The sequence below is a fragment of the Salvia splendens genome, chromosome 17 (genome assembly GCF_004379255.2).
Source record: "Salvia splendens isolate huo1 chromosome 17, SspV2, whole genome shotgun sequence".
Lineage (NCBI taxonomy): Eukaryota > Viridiplantae > Streptophyta > Magnoliopsida > Lamiales > Lamiaceae > Salvia > Salvia splendens.
In genome coordinates this window covers 5868076-5892111 of record NC_056048.1, presented here as the reverse complement: position 1 = coordinate 5892111, position 24036 = coordinate 5868076, and the positions used below count along the sequence as shown (strand labels likewise).

Sequence of the window (24036 nt, the reverse complement as noted above, 5' to 3'; positions counted from 1 at the left end):
AAAGATAAATAAATTAATGCGTGACAAAATAGAATAATTAAGTAACGATAATTTTGAGAAATTCAGAACCATACATCGGTAATCAGCTCTTCGAGCCCATCAATATCTCCACCACTTTGCTTTTCTCTTTTCCAAGGCAAATATAATAGTAGGAGGGGTGAAAAATGAAAATACAATAATATTTAATCCAACATAACAAATTAAGATAAGAGTAGGATATAAATGCAAAAACTTTTGGGAATGAAGACATATTTATGATTTAAAAGGTATATATAAACAAAAACAGTAACTACTAACTTTAGCATATTTTCATAAATTGAGAAAGAAAATATTTTGTGGTCTCCCATAATATTATATTTCATTAGAGAAATGTATCGAGGCCCCATATATTCATTGATTAGGTCTCAAAAATTGTCATGCAACCGCATGAAAAATTTGTATATTAAGATCATTCGTTGGCGCCAACAAAATATTATACTTGCGTATGTAAAATTTATGTGACGAAATATTAGGTTTTTGACGTTAGAAACTTGACCAAGATGGCCCAACACATTCCATTCATATCAAATTATCAATGATTCCCAATCTAATATGCCCTCAATGGCAAGACATGCACAATTTATAATTAATTAATTATTAAATCATTTATTTTATTAGTGATAATGTGTAACTATGATGTAATGTAATTAAAAAGTTTCTCCATGGAAAAAGTAGAGTGTGTATTAAATTAGGGCAAAGGAAAACTGTAATATTAATTACTATGAAAATAGGATGTGGATTGAGCTTTGAAGAGGGCAGTTGGCAGTTGAGGTTTCATTATTATTTGTTGTTGCGATGAGCATTCAACACCTATCATATTTCTGCATTTTCGGCCACATCTAATTACCTCATTTCTTTCTTTGGCATAGCCCAAAGCGTTACACATCTCTAAATACTTCTTTCCATCAATTTTCATTCTTAAATACCTTTAACATTAAATATGATTTTCCATTCTTGAATGTGTAACGTTTTCACTTTTTGAAATGAATGGGAGATAAAGTAGAAGATTCTCGTTGAATCACTTAATATAATCAAAATGGGACCTATAAATTAGTAACAAGATAATATCTAGGTGAATTTTCTTGGCATAATGTATATCAACATCATCGAAGTAGTTCTCTTAGACCAGCTCACCAAATACCAACAAAGTGTTTGGAAAATGTCACTACCATAAAACTGTACTACATGAATATGTGGAGAGTGATGATTTTATAATTAAAAGATTGTATGTTGAGAAATAATTTCTAATATATAGAAGTTCTATGGCTCATTAAAAATATAGACTAAACCCCAAAATAGGTACTTTACATCTCCCTAAAAAATTATTACTGTGATTTTACACTTTAAATGTGTTATCTTTTGGTCAAACAATATATTTTGGTTTATATAACTAACAACTGCGCTTTGACCTAATTAGTTGCTCAGAATACAAGAATATTAACTGCCACAATAACTTTTTGATGGGTATTATGTTGGTGACTAAAATGTTACCTTGACATTATGCAATTTGTAGTGGCATGGCATAAATTGAAAATTCAAGACTGGTTAATGAATGATTATTAAGGAAGACAAAGAGTGTGAAAATGCGTCCACCAACTAGATTCTGGTCAATTTGTATACCAAACTGCATTAGTCTCGTTTACTTAAACATAATGAATAAGTGTAATATTATGGTGTTGAAACGGGTCAAAATCATTACATGTTTTTTCAAGTGTCTACTTTTATTTGTCGTTTCGCGCGGTAAGGTGTAGAAAAAATTAGTTGTTGCTTCATGTGATCGGTTTGGTAGCTAATGAATCACTGTCCTTTATAATGTTTTTCCATTTATTTTCTGTTTATATTTTGACTATTAATAGTTAAATCACTACTAGAAAATTGACGTTAAATGACATTTACTTTATGGCACTTCATAAAAAGTGTGAATATAGTCCCTCAGTCAATACACCAACCTTATACCACGTTTATATCAAATCCTAATACCACACTTTAAAATGAATGCAGTAATATGACTAGTTGCTTGACATTTTTATTCAGTGTCATTTACATGCAAACCAAAAATATATAATTAATATATAAATATAGTGATATACTCCTATATATTATGATTATGTGTTGTCAAATTTTCTTTGCTTGTGTATTGTTTTGTGTGTAGAGATTTATTTAATGTGGCCAAAGATCTTATATGTCAAACTTGTCATAAACTGAGAATTTTTGTCGTGTTTTCCTTTTGGATCTTGAGTAGTGATTACTCCTTCAGGTTTGTGATACTTATCTGAGTATTATGCCAATACAGCTTATTACCGAGCTCATGTGATATGCAACATTGCAAGTAATTGTGGTGTCTTTTATTGGTGCTAAGATTGCTAGCAGTAGTCTATTGTAATTTGTAAATATATATATATATATATATATATATATATATAAACAAAGTCCTTGACTATACTCCGTAGGATGTTTTTAGATGCCAAATCATTACAATTGCTTGTGGGTGTCTTTTGCATACAAATAAACAAAGGTATTGACTAATACTTAGGATTTTTTGGATGATATTTGGCACTGGACAATCAGTATGTGAAATCTTATGTTGCATTAATTGTTGTTGGACCAAAGTCTCTTGTTGTTAGCTATAACCATCTCCGATCATAGAAAGAAAAAGAACACGAAAAAAATCCAGCTGTCATTCGATAAGATTCCATTATTAAAGTGCAGTTTAATTCAAATGGTAGGAATAGCACCAGTGACAAGGTAGTTTTCCTTCATTTGATATGTACTCTGTTAGTGTCCAAAAACTATTTTATCTTTTACAGCTTTCAATCATAATTTTGAAGATTCGACATTATAACACTTCCTGAAGCTCTACTCTTGCAGGTTATCTGATCACTTCACTTGTTGATACTGGTTTCAATGGTCATGTGGGTATGTTTTATTGTTTGATTCGATATTTGGTGTTTCATTGCTTATATTGGCTCCACCTACCTGTTTGTAAGTGTTTAGATCTTCATTATATTTGCTTTACCCGCAGTTGAAAAAGGCGAGGTGATTGCTCTACTTGACATAGCAATATGTTTGTATGAGGCTATGCTCATTTGGAGAGGGCAGCTCAGAAGGGAAAGTGATTTCGCTATGAACTTCGATTGTGAATATTTATACCTTTCATGTCCAACATAATCTTTGACAACTCAAATAAGGTAATATCTTCACTTTGCTACTATTATTTTTGTCCACTACATGCATCTTATGACTATAGCAACATATTACAGACCAAATATATTATGTTGTATCAGTTCTCGATGTGCTTCACATAACTCATGTTGCCATTGTTAGACACTATAAGCCAATCTGAACCTTGCATTGATAAGGTAATTAGAGATTAAATTTCTAATGTGTGTGTGCATCTTCCTATTTTGTTGTTTTCTATATCGTGGTATAAAATAGCATGTGAATTTCAGTTATATACTTTAATATTTCAGTTGTTATTTACTTTTCAGTTTTATTCTCTGATAGCTGATGACTTTTCGGGTTTATCTTTCTTCTCTGATAGTAGAAACTCATTTTTTTCCTTTTAATGTTTCAGGTCACATTGTATAGGGACTTTGCCCTTTGGACATAAAAGAGGCTCGCATATCTAAAGAGAAGCAATGCAGCTATAAATTTGTTTTGCACTATAAATTTGTTTTACACTTCTATATGGGATTAGGACTTTACTATTTTTATTACTATTATATGTGTTCAAAACACATAAGATTGTTTTATGTAAAATCATTAGATACTGGATGTCTATTTAGCCAAATTTTGGCATTTTATTTGACGAGTTTTTAATGAAATTTGTTGGATTATTACTAATAATTTTGTAAACTATAAGTGAAAATGTGGTTTTATATTAAAGGAAAGATTTAAATTTTAAGTGTTATAATGATTACATAAATTTATGTATATTTGAAGGTAGAAAATATAAATCATAGAAAGTTTTAAGTGAAAAATGTAAATTATATAAAATGTAGGATGAAATTGTAATATTAAATATTTGTGGGTGAGTGATTTGTAAAGATTCGTTCAAAATTACGAAATGTAGACTAAGAAACCGTTTTGTGACACCTTCTACTGACATTACACGTCCTCCTTTATGTCACTTTTGAGTGTGGAAATAAAGCATATATACTCGCACATAATCTCTTATCACATTTTTTAACCTCACACTTGCTTTAAATGTCATTATAGAGAAAGTGCAATGTAAACTATCTCCTGCTGACATTTTCAAGTGTCAAGATATGCCAATTTTCTAGTGGTGAATTTGGAATGATATACTAGGGGCATCAATAGCTATAGTGATGTTTGGTTCGTTAAACAAGATAATAATGAGATACAACATATATAAAATAAACTAAAATAAATATTATCTAAATATAAATTAGTCACAAGATCATGGAGGTGATATGGTTAGTCATGAGATGTAATGTAACATTGGCATTACGTAACGAACCAAGATACATTATTATGGATAGTTTTAGAAAAAAACAGAATAAGAGATAAAGTTAGACATGGTCTTTAGTTACAAGTAAATATGGCAACCAAATGACCCATCATTTTCAACTTTCAAGTAATAAATCAGGCCTCATTCCATCCATATCTCAAAATTTTAATTTCATCATTACTTTCTAATTTTATACATTTAAAATTTAAATATTTATAAACTCAAAATAAATAACTAAAGTTCTCATAATTAAATTCCCACTCGGGAAATATTCTAATTGCATATTTGTAATGGTACGTTATTGAATTAGTATATCATATAGTACTCCCTCCGTTTCTTCATAGTTGAGGTGAAACTTTTCGGTACGGAGTTTTAGAAAAGAATGTTGGGTGTGTTAAATAAATAGATAAAAAAGTAAGAGAGATGAAAAGGTAGAGAGAATAAAGTATAAAATATAGATAATAAAGTAAGAAAGAGAAAAAAGTTACCATATATGGAAATGACTCAACTATGAAGGAACTTCTCGAAATGGAAAAATGACTCAACTATGAATAAACAGAGGGAGTATATGATATATGTGTTTAAATTGATGATAAAATTGAGTTATGTGCTAAATATGTTGTGAAAATGATAAAATTTACTAGTAAACTTGTGTATATAGAATTTTTTTGCCATCTTTCACCCAAATTATTATATACTCCGTACCTGATATTTTCGAACCACAGAGCCTAAGCTCGGTTAAATAGTTCTGGTTTTATTTGGGCTTTTTTCCAGTTTAGAAAGCCCAATAAGAAGCTCGTTCGTGAGATCGCGAAAAAACTGAAAATGGGAGACGAGACGATGAATACGCATTAACATTAGGGTTCAAGCGTTCCTGATAATTGAAACAAAATCCCAAAGAAAATGTTCAGAAGAAGGTTTCTCTCATTTCCTCTGGTTATTGGTGCTGCCGTGTAAGCTTATTTTTACTTTCTCTTTCCTTTTTCTTTTTGTTTTTAATTTTTAATTTTTCTATATTCGTCCTCGCCATTGATTTATTGCTATTCGCCTGTTTCTGTTTGAAGTTGATCGTACTCTGTTTAAATTATCATAGCATATCCTGCAATGGCGGTAGGATAGGTTTCCTATTTTTCTCAGTCATGTCGAATTTCCTCGAGTTTCTGGATATTGACTTTATTGTTTCTATATGTATCACTAATTGATAAGGCAACTGTAAATTGATTGTTGAGTTCTTACTTCTAACAGCTCTGTGCCGGATTAATATGAATCAAATTGTTACCTGTTTTGTTATGTTGGTGAGACTGGTCATGAATTCGCTCGAGTTCTTGTCTTAAGCCCCAATTGTAAGGTGATATCTGTTGATTGATCACACAATAATTCCAAATAGGTCATCATGTCATGTTTTTCCTAGAAGCTAGATCTTTCATTTGTATATGTTGAAAAGTTTAATCAATGTACAAGATATCCATTGTTCACAAACCATGAAAGTTGATTAATGTTAATAATGAAGTACTTTGTTCAAGTTTCAACTTTCAAATGATCTGCTAGATTTTTTTCCTTAAAATTTAAAGTACTTTTCTATCCAGTGTCTGTTTCGACAGTATTGGATGCATATGGTAGTTCATAGTTGTGACTTGTGAGCGAGCCAAGCATTGTTGTGTAATAGTCCAAATGAATCCTTCCTCTTTACTAAAGGGCATTAGTTTAGGGGTGTAGCTTACGGTGTCGTTTGGTTGCCATAACTCATTATCATATGATTATCTATCTAAGTTTAAGTTGTGAGATTCAATCTCAAGAACCAAACACAACACATATTCAATCTAAGTTTAAGTTTAAGTTGTGAGATACTATAATCTTGTAGACCGAACAACCCTATGTAGATAAACATAAAATTGGTTAATTCACTATATACTTCGATGGATTCAATTATCTTGTACTTGTTTGATTATGGAATCCTGATTGTTAAAAATATAATTATAAACCGATGTGGACACCTTGCGTGGTGGACAACGTGCTGCATACTCTTTCAACGCACATGCTATTGTCTGAATCAGTTTAAAAAGAAAGCATACAAAGGATACTGATGCTCTTCCTTTCTTTATCTATAACTTTCTATCTATTTTGAGGTTAGGTGTCTTAAAGATCTAAGCTTTTAGAAAAATGTGATTATATAATACATGTGATGCAGCAATATTTGAAGGAAAGATGATTGTGAATAAGTTCATTTCTAGTTGTGGAAGTATGATGCAATTACTTTTACTGTGTTGTGTATGAAGCATGACTATCACATCCTAAGGTATGCATTAGCATTATCTGATGAGATGATTTATCAAGATTACTTTTTGTTGAATGTTTTCCCTTGCAATTTACAGGATTGGAGTTGTGTCTGGGAAAGCCATATTTGGGCCACCTCTTGAAGAGTACTGGAAAAAGAAACTGGAGGAAGAAGCAGCAGCAAAAGAGAAAGAAACCAGCTCTGGTTAAATGTTTTAAGAAGCTATGAAGAATCATTTATACAAGCCTTGAATTACCAAGTAAGGAATGCCTGCCACTTTCAGGTGGCGATCGTGCTCTATCAAACAGAGCAACCACTGCTTGTTTATGTAACTGCACGCAGTCGAATTGTTCACTAAAGGGAACACGATGCAGTATTTTTGTTAACTGCATGGAAATTATATTCATTCATTGGCCAAATCACATCTCTGTTGGCTGAGAATGATGTATTGTTGCTGTAAGCAAATAAAAGTTTGCCCATTTGAAATGCTCCCTTTTTACTTCATATGCATATTGTTGTCAGCTCAAATTAATTTGTCCAAGAACTATAGAACGAATGAAGTCAATCCCCCAGTGAAAATCCAGACAGATACAGGTAAAAATGAATCACTTTCCTAATCGATTAAAACATTATATAGGAATGGATCCTCACAAGAAATTTGAATGCAATCGCAAGTATTGATCATGTATAAGGTGTCAAAATCCAAGGGCTGTTCACGATGTTGAAGCACAAGGTAAGACACAGAGCAGTCACTGCAGAAGATCTCCCACTCGCATACCTGATCGCTTCCACTCCCTTCTCCACCACCTCCTGCTGAACAACGTCCACGCTTGTCTTCACACCCTCCGCCACCTTCTCCAATACGACCTCCAGAAATGACCTCATGCCCTCAAACGTGGCCACCCCTGTTACATCCAGAACAAGCCTCCTATTACCAGGTACACGCATTGCCCTCATCCATCCACTCTCCCGATTCCTCTCCACCGCTCTCCTCACCTGCTTCCCTCTCATTCCACCCTTCTCGTCTCCACCAAAACCTTCGAAATGCACCTTGGAAGCAGCACTAGAGTTTGCTCTCCACACGTGGTAAGATGTCCGGACACAGGTATCAACTGCATTACTACAAAGGTAACCTAGCATCTCTTTCACTCTGGCTTCGTTCTTAGGGTTAGTCAAGCTCGCGAAGAACTCCTCGTACGCGTTCACATCCATCGTCTTCTCCAGGTAAACGGTCAAGCCCGTGCTCACAAACTGCTGGATCATGTCACCGACTAGCGCCCTGCATTTTTCCTCGCATACTAGCTCGATCCACCACGGAACAGAGGAGGCACCGTCGTGTTTCACTCCATCACACCCTCCTCCTCGTTGCCATTCCGAGTATAGTGCCATCACCGTGTTCCTAGCGAAGCTTCCAGCCACTGCAGAGGCAAAACCCGCCCCTGCATCAGAGAATAACTTGTCCATAACCCTGTCTATGAAACCATGATCATCGCTGCCGCCTTTAGCCGTCGACTGGTGGCTATAGGCACTCAAGATTCCGACAGCTGAAGCCCTTGTCATCCTAGTTACTGTATCGGAGACTTCATTAGATTTAGCAATTTTTGAGAGCTGCTTCAGACTCTGAGGGATTTGATCGGAATCCGAGGCGAGAAACTGCTTGAGATCTTTGGACAGAATCCCAATTGCGTCGGCGGAATCAGAGACCATTTCAGCTACGGAAATGAATGCTGCCAAGAATTTGGACAGGCTTTGCCTTCTCTTGTAGAGATTGTAGGCGCCGTAGCACGTGAGTCCGGTAAGAAATACCCATTTTCTCCTCTTCTTTGCATAGTCTATGCCTTTCTCTAGCAGCTCTAAATCCATCAGCTCTAAAAGAGTAGAGATTCAAGTATAATCAAATTGTGTAGAGATTGATTGAAATTAGGATTGGCAAGCGATGGAGATTCAACGGTGGAGTAGGGATGAACTAAGAGAGGGTGAAAATGGATGTGGATGATTGGAAATTAAGAGTGATTATTCAGTTATCGGGTAGTTGGGATAGTAAAGGAGGAGATATGGATGAAGAAGGTCTCTGCATTAGCATGGCGGCGGGCCCATTACTCTCTAGTTCCAAACTTCTTGAATTGTCAAGCTCATTGCTTAACTTACTTTTTTACTGTAAATACTTTGTACTATATATATTCCATACATCCCCATTAACTGAGTCGCACTTTAACACGATACGAATTTTAAAAATGTATTGAAAAACAGTTGATTGAAAAAGTTAAAAGAAAATATAATCTTATATTTATATACTTTAATTTTATAAATAAATTATGAGGAGAATGAGTTAGTGAAATATAAGATTTTATCAAAAGTAGTAGTACTCCGTAAAAGATAAATGTGACAAATATTGACGGTCAAACTGAAAAAGAAAATTAGTGACAAGTTGTATAACGTTCCAATTCATAACATTTTACTTAAAATTTTCAATATATTTTGTACTAATTCTTTCGGGACAATAAAAATGTAAACTGATCAAATTTGATCCAGCCCAATTTTGATGCCTATAAAAAAAACTTGCTAAATATTTTTTAACTATGGAGGATTGATCATGGCGACCAACTCCATAGATAATTATTCATGCAGTTGTTCTTAGAGGATATTGAAACGGTGAAAATCCTAAATTCAATTGTCAATGCGCTCATTTCCCAAATCAATAAATCCTGTGAGCCACGTGTCATGTTAGAGCTAGCAGATTCATGTACAATTCCACGAGCAAGATTACTGGGATGCAAATTACGTCCCACGTCAGCGAATAAGTAAAAGTTGCTTGTAATATACAAAAATTATCATAACTCTATCCACAAAACAAGATTAGTCCAACTCCATTAGTTTAGAGTCTTTTGGGAAGTGTCTCTAAAACAGAACCATTAGCGCTTTCCTAAAATCAGACAATATCATATTAATGTGGAGTTCTCGAGCAACTAAAGAATTTGTTTCTCTTTCTTTTCCTAGTTTATGTGTTTTGGTAATGTGTGTGATTTGATGAGATCACCAAACTTGTATTTATAGACAGAGATGACAAACCCTAATAATAAACCGTCAATGTCATTTCCATCAAAGTGGCTATTTAATTAGGGCGTTTCTTTTTAACCAGACAAAATCAAATTAAATAATTGATCACAATATTTGATTTGATTTTGTTAGTCATAATTATGCCAAATTTATTGCAATTATAACCATATATTCTTAACTAAATTAATGCTAATCAAGACATTATATATAAATATCTCATTTTCTTTAATAATAATATTCTAATAGGAAACATATATATATGTCAAAAATTAATTAGTACTTAGAAAACGCCACATTCAAATCAATATACTCAATTGATAGCTAATTAATTAGGAAAAAATGTGGCTTAAGAACATCCATCATAATAGGATGAACTAACCAATAGCCTAGCACTAAGAGCATCCACAATAGTGGATGTCCCGGCGAACGTCGGACCGCGCGTGCCGGTCGTCCGCTATTGCGGCGTTTGAGACGGACGCGGACGTCCCCGGCATACGTGAGATATCCGTGGTTGTGCGCGGACGTCCGTCGGAACGTCCGTCGTGACGTCCGCTATTGCGGCGACACGACGGACGTCCCGATGGACGTCCAGATTTTTGATATTTTTTAAAACTCTATATATACGGCTCGTTGAACATCATTTCATTCGCACCACTTGTATTAACGAGTTTCTCTCTCTCTACTTCATTCGTCCCGATTGGTCGAAGCTTTGGGTTGCATTTTTTTTATTAACTATGTATTTTTTTTAAAAATAATTAGGTATGTTTTTTTATTTAAATAAAATCGTTGCATTTTCTCCGTATTCATGTCGAAATTTTAATTCCATAAATTGCATATTTGTGAATCTGTTAATTTTAAGTCCGTCGGGATGTCCGCTATTGTGCAGTGGGATGTCCTTATAACGTCGCAGTGCTGTGGGATGTCTTTATGACGTGGCAGAAGGTGTTTTTCGGTGTCCGCCGGGACATCCGCCCTATTGTGGATGCTCTAAGAGAATCCACAATAGGCCACAGACTAGTCATAGGCTAGCCATAACCTCCTCCTACCACATCATCAAGGACTTCCCATAGCCCAGCAATAGGCTAGCCAACGCCCTAGCCTAACAAATAAATTGATAAATATGATTATTCAAGAGTTGTAAATATAGAGTATAAATAAAAAAAATTAAAAAATAAAATAAACAATCAGCTAGCCGATCGCTTGTCCGCGCAATAATGAGAGAGCGATCGGCTAACCGTGCTAGTCCGCAGATGAGAGGTCGTCCGTCGCGTTAGCCTAACACAATAGCGGACGTCCGCCACACCCTTCCCGCTAGCGTACGGCTAGTCCGTGCTGACGTCCCTTGTTGTGGATGCTCTAAGACTAACCACAAATTAACACCTCTTGCCACATCATTTGGACTAACCACAGCCTGCCACATCACTATGACTAACCACAACACAATAATAGGCTAGCACTAGGACTAGCCGACGCCCTAGCCAATAAAACAAATTGACAAATACGATTAATTCATTTTAATTGTTGGTGTTTATCAAATATTAAAAAAATGAAGTGCAATGAGTTGTAAATATAGAGTATAAATAAAAAAATAAAAAAATATAAAAATATATAAAAGTCGGCTAGCCGATTGGTGTCCGCGCAATAGCGGACTAGCGATCGGCTAAAGGTGCTAGGTCGCGGATGAGCGCTTGTCCTACTTCGGAACGCTCGTCGCGTTAGCCTAACGCAATAGTGTACATCCTCACGCCCTAACCGCTAGTCCGTGTTTTAGTCCGCTATTGCGGATGCTCTTATACCAAGTTTATGTAGTACTCCCTTCATCCCAAACAAGAGTCACATTTTGTCATTTTGGTTCATCCCACAATAAGAGTCACATTTTACTTTTACCATATATAGTAAGTAGGTCACACATTCAACTAACTCACTTCACTCACATTCTATTATAAAACCATTATAAAAAAGTGGACCTCATATATATTCCACTAACTTTTCCAACTCACTATTCTTTACATTTCTTAAAACTCGTGCTCACACCAAATGTGACTCCTATTGTGGGATGGATGGCGTATTATATTAAAAATTCAATTCTGTTTAGGATTCTGTTTAGGAGTCACACAAATGTGACTCCTATTGTGGGATGAATGGCGTATTATATTAAAAATTCAATTATATTTAGGATTCTATCACATGTCACATATGTGAGACATAAAACTTTTTCGTAATTATTTACATGCACTTTAAACTAGGGCTGCAAATTTAGTTCTTGAGTTTCATGTATATCTGATCCCGACCTAATATTCAATAGATTTTGGGTACCAGAATTTTGAAATTATATGTTCGGATGTCTGAATAGATTCGCTTTCAATTTTGATGTTTTAATTTTAACAATATTTTCTCTTCCACTCATTTTAAAATTCAAAGATGTAGATTTAATCTTAGTTTTGGATTATGGTGTTACAAGTATTAGAGGAGTATTCATTTGGTTATAACATCTAGTAAAGGAAGGCATGAAGCGTCAAACAAAAGCAAATACTCGAAAATGTTCTCAAACAAACATAATTAAATCCAGAGATTAACCAAAGCCAATGGATAAGTTTTTTAATACCAAGAAATTAGCATCACCCATTTCTTTATTATTATCCATGTGGATTGACGTGGATCCGTTACATACATATTTGTCCCTCTTTAATATTTATATTTGATGGGTACATACATATTTGTCTATTATTGTCGTTGTCTTCAACAATCATATGCTTTACTATCAATTCATAGAACCTCCATAGAAAATTATTCGATCAAGGAGCCATAACAGAAGAATCTCAAAGTAAAAGAATCAACAATACTTTTTCTTTGTTGAATAATAACAATATATAGACTTATTTTAGTAATTAATTATTTCCTCAACATATTTTCTTCAAATACAATAAAGAATATTGCTAATCTACCTCTTTGAAAGAGTTTAGAAATTAATTTACCGTGACACGTGAATTTTGTGATGAAGGTGACGTCAATCTACTAGAGCGTTCTAGAATTGGACAATTTTAGCCTTGCAACCCAAATTTAGAGATGACTACGACGTTCGATCCACGCGCCACGTCATCCACCGTTTCTACGTGGCGCGTTCCAGCTCTGATTCCTCTGTACCCATCTCCACCTTCGTTGACTATACTAACTTTAATACCTCTTCTCTTCTACCCTATTTCTCCCTCTCCTAATTTCAAATCACAACTCTCTCTCTCTCACACACAACACACACACACACACAAAATTAATTGCTCCGAAAACCCTTATAGTTTGCAGAGTTTTCACGCCGACGGCCGGCTTGTAAGTCAATTTGTGGTTCATTATTCTTGTTGAGTGAATCACTTCCCTTCCCTTATTTGGATATTAATTACTCCATTTCTCATGCATTGATGATACGGAATCTTGGTGTCAAGATTTCAACAATGTATATCTCATTCGTCAGATTTATCCCTTTTTTTCTTTTCGATAGATTTTGTGATGTGACTCACTTTGTCTCTTTTGTTGCAAGAATGCCAAGAATTCAGTGCATCCCAAATTTGGTGATCCGGACTTTCGAATCCTAGTCAAATTGGAATATAATTTCAAGTTGGTAATTTTCCTTCCTTTTCAAGAAACCTAATATTTTCCATGATAGTTTAACGTGTATATGTTGCTTTCTTGTATAATAGACTTGATTAACAAGGAGCACACAATGTCTCCTTTATCTTCACCCACCCATCCACAAACATACCTATATATATACATACATATAATTAACGTTCTTGACATTGAAAGTTGGTGGCTTTGAGAGTTAGTAATTGTGAATTGGAATTAATTGGTGCAGTTTCATCGAATGATGGATATCACATACACGCCCTACATTGATCCAGACTTTGAATTTCTTTTAGAAAGAATCCATCCTCCAAGGTTTGTTTGTGTAGGGTTTCATATTACATAATTAATTTTTTTTAATATGCTTAATTAGTTTGCTCTAACTTCATCTGATTATGTGTTGGGGTTTTCAGGGTTTCTGTTGACAATGACATATATCCAGATTGCAGTCTCATCATGGTTAGTACATGTAGTTTTAGAATAGACCTCAACTTCATTACTACCATCAAAGAATTGTGTATATCTGAATATTCCTATTTGCTGCACATTTTTCAGAACTTGATCCTTTTGAATTCTTATGCAATTTATGGAACTTAAAATTCTTTCATCTAATCTAGATGAAGTTATGGAGATGTGTTTGCATTTTGTTTCATACTTGTATTAGGTTTAAGAATACAATATTCTAGTGGTATACTATCTTTGAGTGCTTTAAAGCATATAGTTATGATCTATAGTATACTAAGCAACAAAGTTTGTAGTTTCATTTTCTAAGTTATTTTAATCTGCGGTAAAGATATTTATTCGAAGCAAGAATATTACTCCTCATTTCCAAATCTTACACACATTCATATTCATTGTGTTTTTTTTTAATGTTAATTAATGATGGAAATTTTTTTTGGTGAGTGCAGGTTGATAGTGCTAATAAGCATGGGGTGCTGCTGGAGATGGTCCAAGTTCTTACAGATCTTGACCTCCTCATTTCCAAATCTTACATCTCCTCCGATGGTGGTTGGTTGATGGATGGTGAGGCCAGCCCAATATTAACATATTCATTTTCTTATATTTTAGTATATCTTACATTTCACCAACCCAAATTTGGTGTTTTTTATATTCATTCTAAGCTGTTTTCATTGCATGGATTCCAGTCTTCCACGTCACAGATCAACAAGGCTACAAACTCACTGATCAAAACCTTATCCATCAAATCCAAGAGGTTCCTTGCTTTTTTACTACTACCACTCACTATTGTTACAATTGCATTACATAGAGAGTCATAAACTAAAGGTTATTTAATTTTTTAGGCCATTTGCAAAAGTAGGCTGCCAAACAAGGAGGCCAGGCCTAGAGGCGTATCAGCAGACCACGTGGCATTCGAGATGACGGGGCTGGACAGGCCGGGCCTGATGTCAGAGATGTCGGCCGTCCTCGCTGAGATGGACTGCCACATCTCTGCCGCCGTGGCATGGACTCACAAGGGCCGGGCGGCATGCATCATCTATGTCGAGGACACCTCTGGCAATGCCGGGCGGATGGCCGACCCTGCCCGGGCAGCCCAAGTACGGTCCCACCTCGAGAATGTGGTGGAGGCCCACCACCACGAGGACGAGAGGCATAGTGTGACTCTGGCTTCCCCTTCCCCCCACACGGAGAGGCGCCTCCACCAGCTGATGGCCGCGGACCGAGACTACGACCAATGCTGCTCGTGCTGCAACGGAAACAGCGAATGGGACGGCATCAATGTGTATGGTGGATGCCGGAAAGAGCAGAGGAAGGGGCAGATTGGGACTCATGTGAAGATACAGAGGTGCAAGGAAACCGGCTACTCGATTGTTACCGTGAGGAGCAGAGACCGGCCTAAGCTGCTATTCGACACGGTCTGTGCTCTCACGGACTTGAACTTTGTGGTTCACCATGCTGCCATTGGCTCTCAAGGCTCTACTGCATTTCAGGTATATACTCATCTCAATGAATCTAATTTTTTATTCAGGTACCCTCTCCTCTTATAAAGAAGCCTTTATCGAAAAATTATCGTAGGAATATTACATAACGGACAAGAACGGGACGTTAGAGACCGATAGCGAGAAGCACCGGGTTACCAAATGTTTGGTTGCTGCCACAGAAAGGAGAGTTTCCCATGTATGTTTTTGTAAATTTCATCAATGTTTCATGTTAATTAGTTTGATTGATTAAACAATTCTGAACTCTGTATTAATTAGTACAATCAGTTACCTAATGTCTACTTGAATGATATATGCAGGGATTGAGACTAAAAATTTGCACCAAGAACCGGACGGGACTGCTATCGGACGTTACAAGTGTTCTTCGGGAGAACGGGCTATCAATAACCGGGGCGGAGATTGGGACTCGTGGCGAAAACGCAGTGGGGACGTTCTACCTGAAAGACGCAACAGGGGAAGATGTGAGTCCGGAAACGGTGGAGGTGGTGAGACGAGAAATAGGAGGGCGGACAGTTTTTGAAAACGTATCCCCGGGGACATCTCCGGAGTCTACGCCTTCTAGAACAAGCAGCGGGGAGGAAGAGAGAACGAGCTTCTCGCTGCGAGGCTTGATCTGGTCGCAGCTGGAGTGGCTCTCCGGTAACTTCAAACCTACCTAATCTTGATTATATTTGCAACATATGTAAATGTTAACTTCTTTTATCCAATGTAAATGAATTATCATATGTCAATAGATGTAAATAAGATCTCTTACTCTTTATCTTTCATCACTCCTTTTGTTGGTTATATTCTGTTACGGACTCAATGTCTCGTATCGGTTGTGAGATCAATTGATGTGGGGTTTGAAGATTTAATATATAAAATGTTGGTTCAAGATACATGACCAAGTGCAGTGGTACAATCATACAAATATAAGACCATTTAATTACAATTGCAAATACTACAAGTTACTACATAACATTATATCGATGTGGACATAACTCTAATCAAAATTGGAATCATATCCTCACCCAATCATCCAACCAATGATCGACAAATATTTCAACACAACGGGAAGAGCTGAGGGCGGAGCAGCGGCAGAGTCCGGCAATACGCCTCCAGCAGCCGCCCGTTCGCCGCTAGCTCCGCCACCAATTTCTTTAACAAGCGGAAGGGCCGCACAATCTCCGCCCATTGCACCACTGGCCGGACGGCGAGGAGGAACCCTCTCCGCTTGTTCCCCAACCGTACCGAGCCGACCTTCCACCTCCGCCGTCGCCTCCGCAACCGGCACCAACCAAGTTCCACGGCGGAGATGGATGGTGCAGTGGTGGTGAAGCCTCTTCTTAGCATAGTATGGTTGCACAGATATTATTCTCATATTGAAACTTAGCATAATGTGTGGTTTATATAGAGATAGTTAGAGTTTAAAGGTGGGTTAAATTATTTTTTGTACTTGATTAGATTCTATAAAGGATTATTTAATAGCAAATCTCACCGTTTATAGTTTATACTCCTCCGTCCCAAAGAAGATGACACATTTGGGAGATGATACGAGATTTTAGGGGATGTTGTTTTGTGTGTTAAGTGGTTAGAGAAAATATAATTTTATAATTGATGTGAGAGGAAATAGAGGAAATATGACATTTTTGTGGGACAAACTAAAAAGGAAAGTGTGACATCTACTATGAGACGGAGTTTATAAGGTGGGATCAATAGTGCAGTGTGGTAATCATGAAGGTCATTATGATAACATTTTTTTATTATTGTGTTTATTTTATTAATACTCAAGCTAAATAAAGTATCATGTCAAGAAAAAAAGTACAGGGTGTAACATATTTTCATAATCTTTAAAAGTCCATAGTGTCATGATTACGTGATATGGGCTTCTCATAAAAAGATTTATGAGTCTAATTTTCAAATTTAATAATCGAGTTGGTGGGTGCAGTATAAATAGTTAAATTTAAGAGTACATCCTAGACAATTTTTCTTCATTTACCAATTTAAATTTTATTGGAAGAAGAATATTTAAGTTATGTTCAAATTTTGGACTATTTTGGAAAGAGATAATATAGAGTGCTTTTTATTCTTATCGCCTTTTCTTGAAATAAAGCTCAAAAGTTTTAACACCAATAAACATTCCCTCACACACTATAATAAACTAACAAAAAGAAAAAAAATCTCCTTAAAATTACCGGAGTTCTTTTTGTCAAATCTTAATCAGATCAAGTCTAAAACCCTAGCTACATTGGTGTCGCTTCTTAATCAACTTCTACTAAACTCTTCGATCAACTTAAAACACTCTTAAAACTTAAAAGTCATGTAGTAATTTTTTACTCTTCGATCTCTTGTATCTTTGATTATCTTGTATTCATTCACATTCTCAAATATGAGCAGACCAAATTTTCTCCATATATAGTTAAAAGCGTATTTATTGGACATGGTATAAATCAAAAAGATATCGGTGCTATGATCATATATATGTCAGCACATTAACCGTGACTTTCTACAAACTCCAACTTACGGAGTAAGTATTAGATTGGTTACCTATGTCCAATTCAGATTCAGAAGAGGACCAGCAAAAGTTAATTTCTGCAAACTGATTTAGAATAAATAAAATATATAGAAATAGAAATTCAATTGTACATGCAATTTTCCTAAGAGGAACGGTCATTCAACCCTATTACTGATATTTTTATAATGACGGAAAAAAAATCGCAATCATTATGTATTGGGTAAATTTTGCTTATGATGAGATAGTGCATTGATGGGGTGCGTACTAAACAAGCCCAACAGCAATGACGGCCCATCAGCCCAAAGCCCAAGGAGGAGTATGAGTTCGGCATTACCAAAGAGTTCGGCCTCAGCCTACAGCTCGGTAAAAGCCAACCTATCAAGCTCTGCTCGCAGGTCGGCATCAAGCTCTACTCTCAGATCGGCAACCAAAGCAGGAGTATGAGTTCGGCATTACCAAAGAGTTCGGCCTCAGCCTACAGCTCGGTAAAAGCCAACCAATCAAGCTCTGCTCTCAGGTCGGCATCAAGCTCTACTCTCAGATCGGCAACCAAAGCAGTTCGGTCTCAGTATTCGACCGAACAAGGAGTTAGTGGACCCATACAGGATGTCCAACACACCCACTACCACGTGGTGTCAACTCAGGCCACGATCGTAGGCCATGACCTACGCTACATCCACGATCTTAGGCCATGACCTACACGACATCCACGACGTAGTGGTGATGCAAGCCACGATCTTAGTTCATTGTATAAATAGAACTTAGATCAGATAGGAAAAGGTTAAGCTCTCTAGAGATAAAATACCATATAGCAAGTCTGTGTTGTAAGCTGTAATCCCAGATCAAGCAATACAATCTTGCCCTCCCTTCTTCCCGTGGACGTAGATTTACTTCAGTAAATCGAACCACGTAAATTCTGTGTGTTGTAGTTTTCATTCTCTACCAGCATTTACTAACATCAGAAATTCGCGGATTCATCATGCATATTATGTAATAATGAAGAAAGAATAAAATATACTATTCTCCACCTAAATTGTTTTGGTCGAATTCAAATTTACAGAAACTTAATCGTCATAAGATGATTAATCACGGAACACACCCTATGTAGGAAAAAAGTATACACTATTTTTCTTAAATGATAAGTTACATTAGTTATTGCTAGTTTACACAAGGAATATAAACTAAATTAGTAACAGTAGTATTTCAAATGAAGTGATGATATAATTATAATTCAAATTCAATGTCAGTTAACAGGGCTGGATATTTTGGGTTTGAATGTAAAAAGCTGAAATCTGAGGGGTCTTATAGCAAAACAGGCAAAAATGAATATGCTCTTTCTTGTGCTGAAAACTACAGACCAACCTCTTCAGTAGAATCCACTTCTCAATCCCCCATTGTACGGAACACAGATCGCCGGCGACCGCCCCGATTTACTTTCCTTTATTCACGTAATGTCATGGCTGGCCCGATCCATTGCAAACTCTCTCAACTTCGACGACCACGGTGACGGTGACGATGCTACGCAGACCGAAGCTAAGCTGCCCGATAACTCTGGATCCGATGACGACGAGGTGTCCTCACCTACGATGCCGTCTCGCGGCGTCAAAGAAGATCTCTCGGAGATCAGTAAAACCCTAACCCGCCAGTTTTGGGGCGTAGCTTCATTCCTGGCCCCTCCTCCGCAAGCTGAGGTGAAGACCGGCGACGATTTGCCGGATTCGGAGCAGGATCCGATGTTGAAGATCCGAGATGATTTCGCGGAGATTGGGGGCAAGTTTAAAAGCGGGATTTCGCGGCTGTCTAACAATATCAATGTTTCTGAAATCACTAAATTGGCTTCGAATTTCCTGCAATTGGATGATGACAGAGAGAAGCAGGATGGCATCGGTTCCTTGGGGGATGGAGCTGCTATTGGTGTTACTGAGGAAGTGGTGGCTTTCGCGCGTGACGTCGCTATGCATCCGGAGACTTGGATGGATTTCCCATTACCTCCAGATGATGAAGATGATGACGGTACGTTGAACATTGCTTATGCCTTTTCCCCCTCTCTTAATGCACATTCTATAGGTTAATAGGTTTTGATCAATGCTACAGCTGATGAAGCTTGCCAGGTATGTGGAAATCTATTATAGATGCAGTTGATGTTTACTTCACAAAGACTCTTTTTGGTCCTCTTCTGCTTTTATGAATGGAATTTCGGTTACTCATTAGACAATGCTATATGTGTCTATCTGTGATTGAGAGTTGTTGGTACTTTATTATGGCTGATTGCTTATCTTAAGTTCTTGACTAAGGAGTGATTGGGGAATTCCTGTGCCGGTATGAATACGATGGAAAAGGCGTAACTAATAGCTTGGATACTCTGTGATATTTTGGATCACGATGCATTGCATTGACAACAATTTATCAAACTTCAAAGCTGTTTATGTCTGATTTGAGCTTAATGTGAAAATGATATTTAAGGATCTGAACTGGTCTTAGTTGTTGAGTTTTGGCTAGCTCAAACTCAAATAGTTCTGGCCTTGGTAAGCTCAAACTTGACAGTTAGTTATGTTCAACTGGACACTACTCTGAACTTTGAAGTATAACAACGAGATGTGATTTAAATGTAAAAATAATTGCTTAAATCTTTTCCACTATAGTTCCACTAATTAATGTCCTTCAGCATCTTAATGAGCTAGTTTAATTCCCCTTCCTAGGTCTTATAACAAGATTCTACTATCAATGGTTAAATGAAAATGCATCACTATGTAAAACACAGTCTTATCAATAATCAAGTTTAGCCAATCTTGGAAAGGTTACAGTTAGCCGAAATATCATTGCTCACATTTAATTAGGCTTTCCTTAGACTAAGTGCTGGAAATCAAGCTTTGGGAATACCTGGCTTAATTGCAACCTTTGCTGGACCATGCAGAACCATTTTCTTATTGTGAATAGTTTCATCCAATTCAATTATTACCTGTCTTGTTACGGCAAAATTATTATAGATTTCTATACTCTCTAGCAAGGTAGCCACTTGGCATATCAGGATTTGTGAATAAATTTCCTGAAGTACGAAATCTTCTAGTTTTGTTAATCGTTATATGGTGGCATGCAATTGCAATATTAATATAATATTTGGGCCTAAACTATGAAATCCTTGCAGTTTTTTCTTATATGGCAAATTGGAGATTGGTGGCATGAAATTTCAATATTCTTGGGCAGTTAGATTTGCATGTGAGATTTGTTTGACTCGCTATTTTTCTTTTATCTGCCAGATTTTGATTTGTCGGATGCCCAACAAGAACATGCTTTAGCAGTTGAACGATTTGCCCCAAGATTAGCTGCACTAAGGATTGAGCTCTGCCCTGGATACATGACTGAAAGCTGTTTTTGGAAGATTTACTTTGTACTTGTTCACCCTAGACTGGATAAGAATGATGCTGTACTTCTGTCAACACCACAGGTTCTTTTTCATCATTACTGCAATTTTCTATCTGACCCTTCATTCTTGTTCTTTGTACTTTTAAACATTTCACATCATGAAACCGAAGAGCAAGTAGTTTATTTTCTATGCATACATGATAAGTTTAGTTAAAATGAAACTGGATGGATAGTTTTGTGAGAAGGAAACGGAGAATTTTTTACTGATATGTACTTAAGTTAATGTGCTTCTGTTATTACTTTAAAGTTATTGCATTATACACCTGTCACCCATCAAGGTGCAGGGCAAATCCACCCAATAGAGACATTTACAAGTCAGTGGTGCACAAGGAAATACTTAAATGTATTTGTGTGTTATCCATGATAATTGGGCATACGTTTATCTTGCAGACTTTTGAGTTGTGTAGTTGACTTGTTCGGTCATGTCCAAATATTCCACCATATGGTTGTTTGTTTCAGCTCATTCAGTTCACTGCATGCTGAGAAATAATATTTGGTGGGACGGGGTGGGGGGTATGCTAGGGCTTGCGCAGCATATGATAATGATAAATAAAAGAGTAAAGGTCGAATTTCATCAGAACCTAAGTGCCCTGTGCCTTGGTTAATTTTGTAGATCTTACAGCCAAATTTCACTAAGTAGGTAACTGATAGTTTTTCAAACAGCATAAAAACTAAATTAATAGCAAAAGAGCGTACTTGGTGTATTATCTCTGTACTTCATACACTTGGTTGCCATTGGACTAGAAAATGTGCATTGCTCATGTTTGTAAACCCAATTAACATGTTTTAGTGATATTGTTTCCCTCCTAATTCAACCTGATTTTGTAGTTTACTCGTTTCGTATTACTTTGCAGCTTCAGTTCTCTTTCCAGTTTCCACATATCCAGCTTCTGCTCGTTTCTAGCTCTTTGTTTTCAACTTCTTGTGATTAACTTATTCTCAGCCTCATATTGGTTAGCTATGTACATATGCTTGGTAGTGCAAATTCAAGGTATATACTGTATTTTATAATTCATAATAGTAGTACTACCTCTGTCCCACAATAGGAGTCACATTTGGTGTGAGCACGAGTTTTAAGAAATGTAAAGAATAGTGAGTTGAAAAAGTTAGCGGAATATGGGGTCCACTTTTTTATATTGGGTTTATAATAGAATGTGAGTGAAGTTAGTGGAATTTGGAACCTACTTACCATTTATGGTAAAAGTGAAATGTGACTTATTGTGGGACGGACCAAAATGGCAAAATGTGACTCTTATTGTGGGACGGAGGTAGTATTATTTTTTGACTAATCCACAGATGTCTAAAAGTTTCCTGCAAGGCAAGTTTGAATTTATTAAACTCTAACATGATAGAAGTCCATTGATTGAGATCTGTCACAAATTCTCGATAACCTTCTGTTCTTAATGCATTTATTTTCACTGTAACACACCACTTCTGTTTTCTGTCACTGAATTAGCTGGACTTGTGTAGTGTATTATAATGTTTAGATAGATGCATGGAGTTGAACTAAAACAGTTTTTTGAAGTTATTGGAATGTATATGACCCTGTTACCAAATGCATTACCATGCTGTACTTATTAATTCACTGTCTAAGCTTCAAATATATCCAACACTCCATTACCACCACCATGCAGATTCTGGAAGCCAGGGCCCTATTGACACATGAATTGAAGAAGCGAAATTTAACTAATACTGAAAACTTACCTGGGAAAATTTCTTTGAAGCCAGAGGAGACTGATTCTTCTCACTATGAAGAGCCCCTTTTGGCGCCATTCCCTGAAACTGTATCTGAAAAGGCATCTATAGTGAACACTGGGACTTCAACAGCTCCAGATACTAAAACAGTTGCATCCTCAGCTGGCAGTACTCGAATCCAAATTGTTGACAAGACTGTCACTGAAGAAAAGCCTGACGAGCAAGGTAAAGATCAGCATTCGGGATCTAGCTCTTTGGATGTTTCCGGAGATAAGGATGAAGATGATGCAGATGACTGGTTAAAGGAAGAAACAGAAACTGGTGATGCTGTGGGAAAGACTATTCCCATCGAGAATGATGACGACGTATCATTTAGTGATCTTGAGGATGACGATGCAGATGTCCCTACAAGTTACAGAAAGTCAAATGACAGTTCTGATAAAGATTCACGAGATTGGGTTCAGTTGGGAAAAAGCTCGTCCAAGGATGTTGATGCGAAGCACAACGACAAGGACAAGGAATCGAATGACTGGCTTGATGTTGATGACATTATTGTCTCTTGATTGATCATGTAATCCTGTATTATTGTGCTGTGAATAGATTCATCGTCATGTTTTCATGCATTAAGGTTTTATAACGATAATGCTTTGTACATAAGGCTTCTACATGAAGCTCAACCAAATTATTTCTCTTTACGGAAAAATGCTTTATAATCTGTAAGTCGTTATGTTTGGATTCAAAGCTTTAGTTGTTGATAATGGGAGGAAACTAAGGTGCAGTTGATTGTCATGTTTTCCCTTTAATTTTAGGGTGAATGTTAAACAGCCCTAATATGACCAGCCATAAAATTAAAAAAATAATAAAATATTATACAATTAATGCTAAATCAATGAAGTTAGTGCATCTAAAAAGTATCAATATTTTAAAGACTAATATACCCTTAAATATATGATACTCCATCTTAATATTGTTTTTGAATTTTCATATAAAAATGCATTTGTATCTAACC

General features: G+C 36.3%; 3 protein-coding genes and 2 long non-coding RNA genes across 6 annotated transcripts; 4 read left to right on the top strand and 1 right to left on the bottom strand.

Annotated features, from left to right (window-relative positions):
- Positions 1-2049: 2049 nt before the first annotated feature.
- LOC121773434 lies at positions 2050-3882 on the top strand. Its single transcript, XR_006044753.1, has 3 exons — positions 2050-2955; positions 3062-3227; positions 3614-3882. It is a non-coding gene; the product is annotated as an uncharacterized LOC121773434 (long non-coding RNA).
- A 1409-nt stretch (positions 3883-5291) lies between these two features.
- LOC121774043 lies at positions 5292-7271 on the top strand. Its single transcript, XR_006044902.1, has 3 exons — positions 5292-5463; positions 5756-6806; positions 6883-7271. It is a non-coding gene; the product is annotated as an uncharacterized LOC121774043 (long non-coding RNA).
- A 195-nt stretch (positions 7272-7466) lies between these two features.
- Positions 7467-8648, bottom strand: LOC121774221 (protein PHLOEM PROTEIN 2-LIKE A10-like). The gene has a single exon (XM_042171131.1). The coding sequence runs from the start codon at positions 8646-8648 to the stop codon at positions 7467-7469; it is 1182 nt and encodes a 393-aa protein (XP_042027065.1).
- A 4420-nt stretch (positions 8649-13068) lies between these two features.
- LOC121773854 (ACT domain-containing protein ACR1-like) lies at positions 13069-16250 on the top strand. Of its 2 annotated transcripts, none has more exons than XM_042170771.1 (9): positions 13069-13166; positions 13375-13451; positions 13690-13772; positions 13871-13916; positions 14366-14480; positions 14603-14670; positions 14759-15406; positions 15492-15593; positions 15715-16250. In XM_042170771.1, exons 3-9 carry the CDS (start codon positions 13699-13701, stop codon positions 16072-16074), a joined length of 1413 nt encoding a protein of 470 aa, XP_042026705.1. In that variant the 5' UTR covers positions 13069-13166; positions 13375-13451; positions 13690-13698; the 3' UTR covers positions 16075-16250. The 2 variants fall into 2 exon arrangements, with proteins under 2 accessions (XP_042026705.1, XP_042026704.1); XM_042170770.1 differs by having other exon boundaries at positions 13375-13455.
- Positions 16251-19230: 2980 nt separating this feature from the next.
- LOC121775343 lies at positions 19231-23747 on the top strand. Its single transcript, XM_042172421.1, has 3 exons — positions 19231-19922; positions 21167-21354; positions 22967-23747. Exons 1-3 carry the CDS (start codon positions 19361-19363, stop codon positions 23588-23590), a joined length of 1374 nt encoding a protein of 457 aa, XP_042028355.1. The 5' UTR covers positions 19231-19360; the 3' UTR covers positions 23591-23747.
- The last annotated feature ends 289 nt before the right edge of the window (positions 23748-24036 follow it).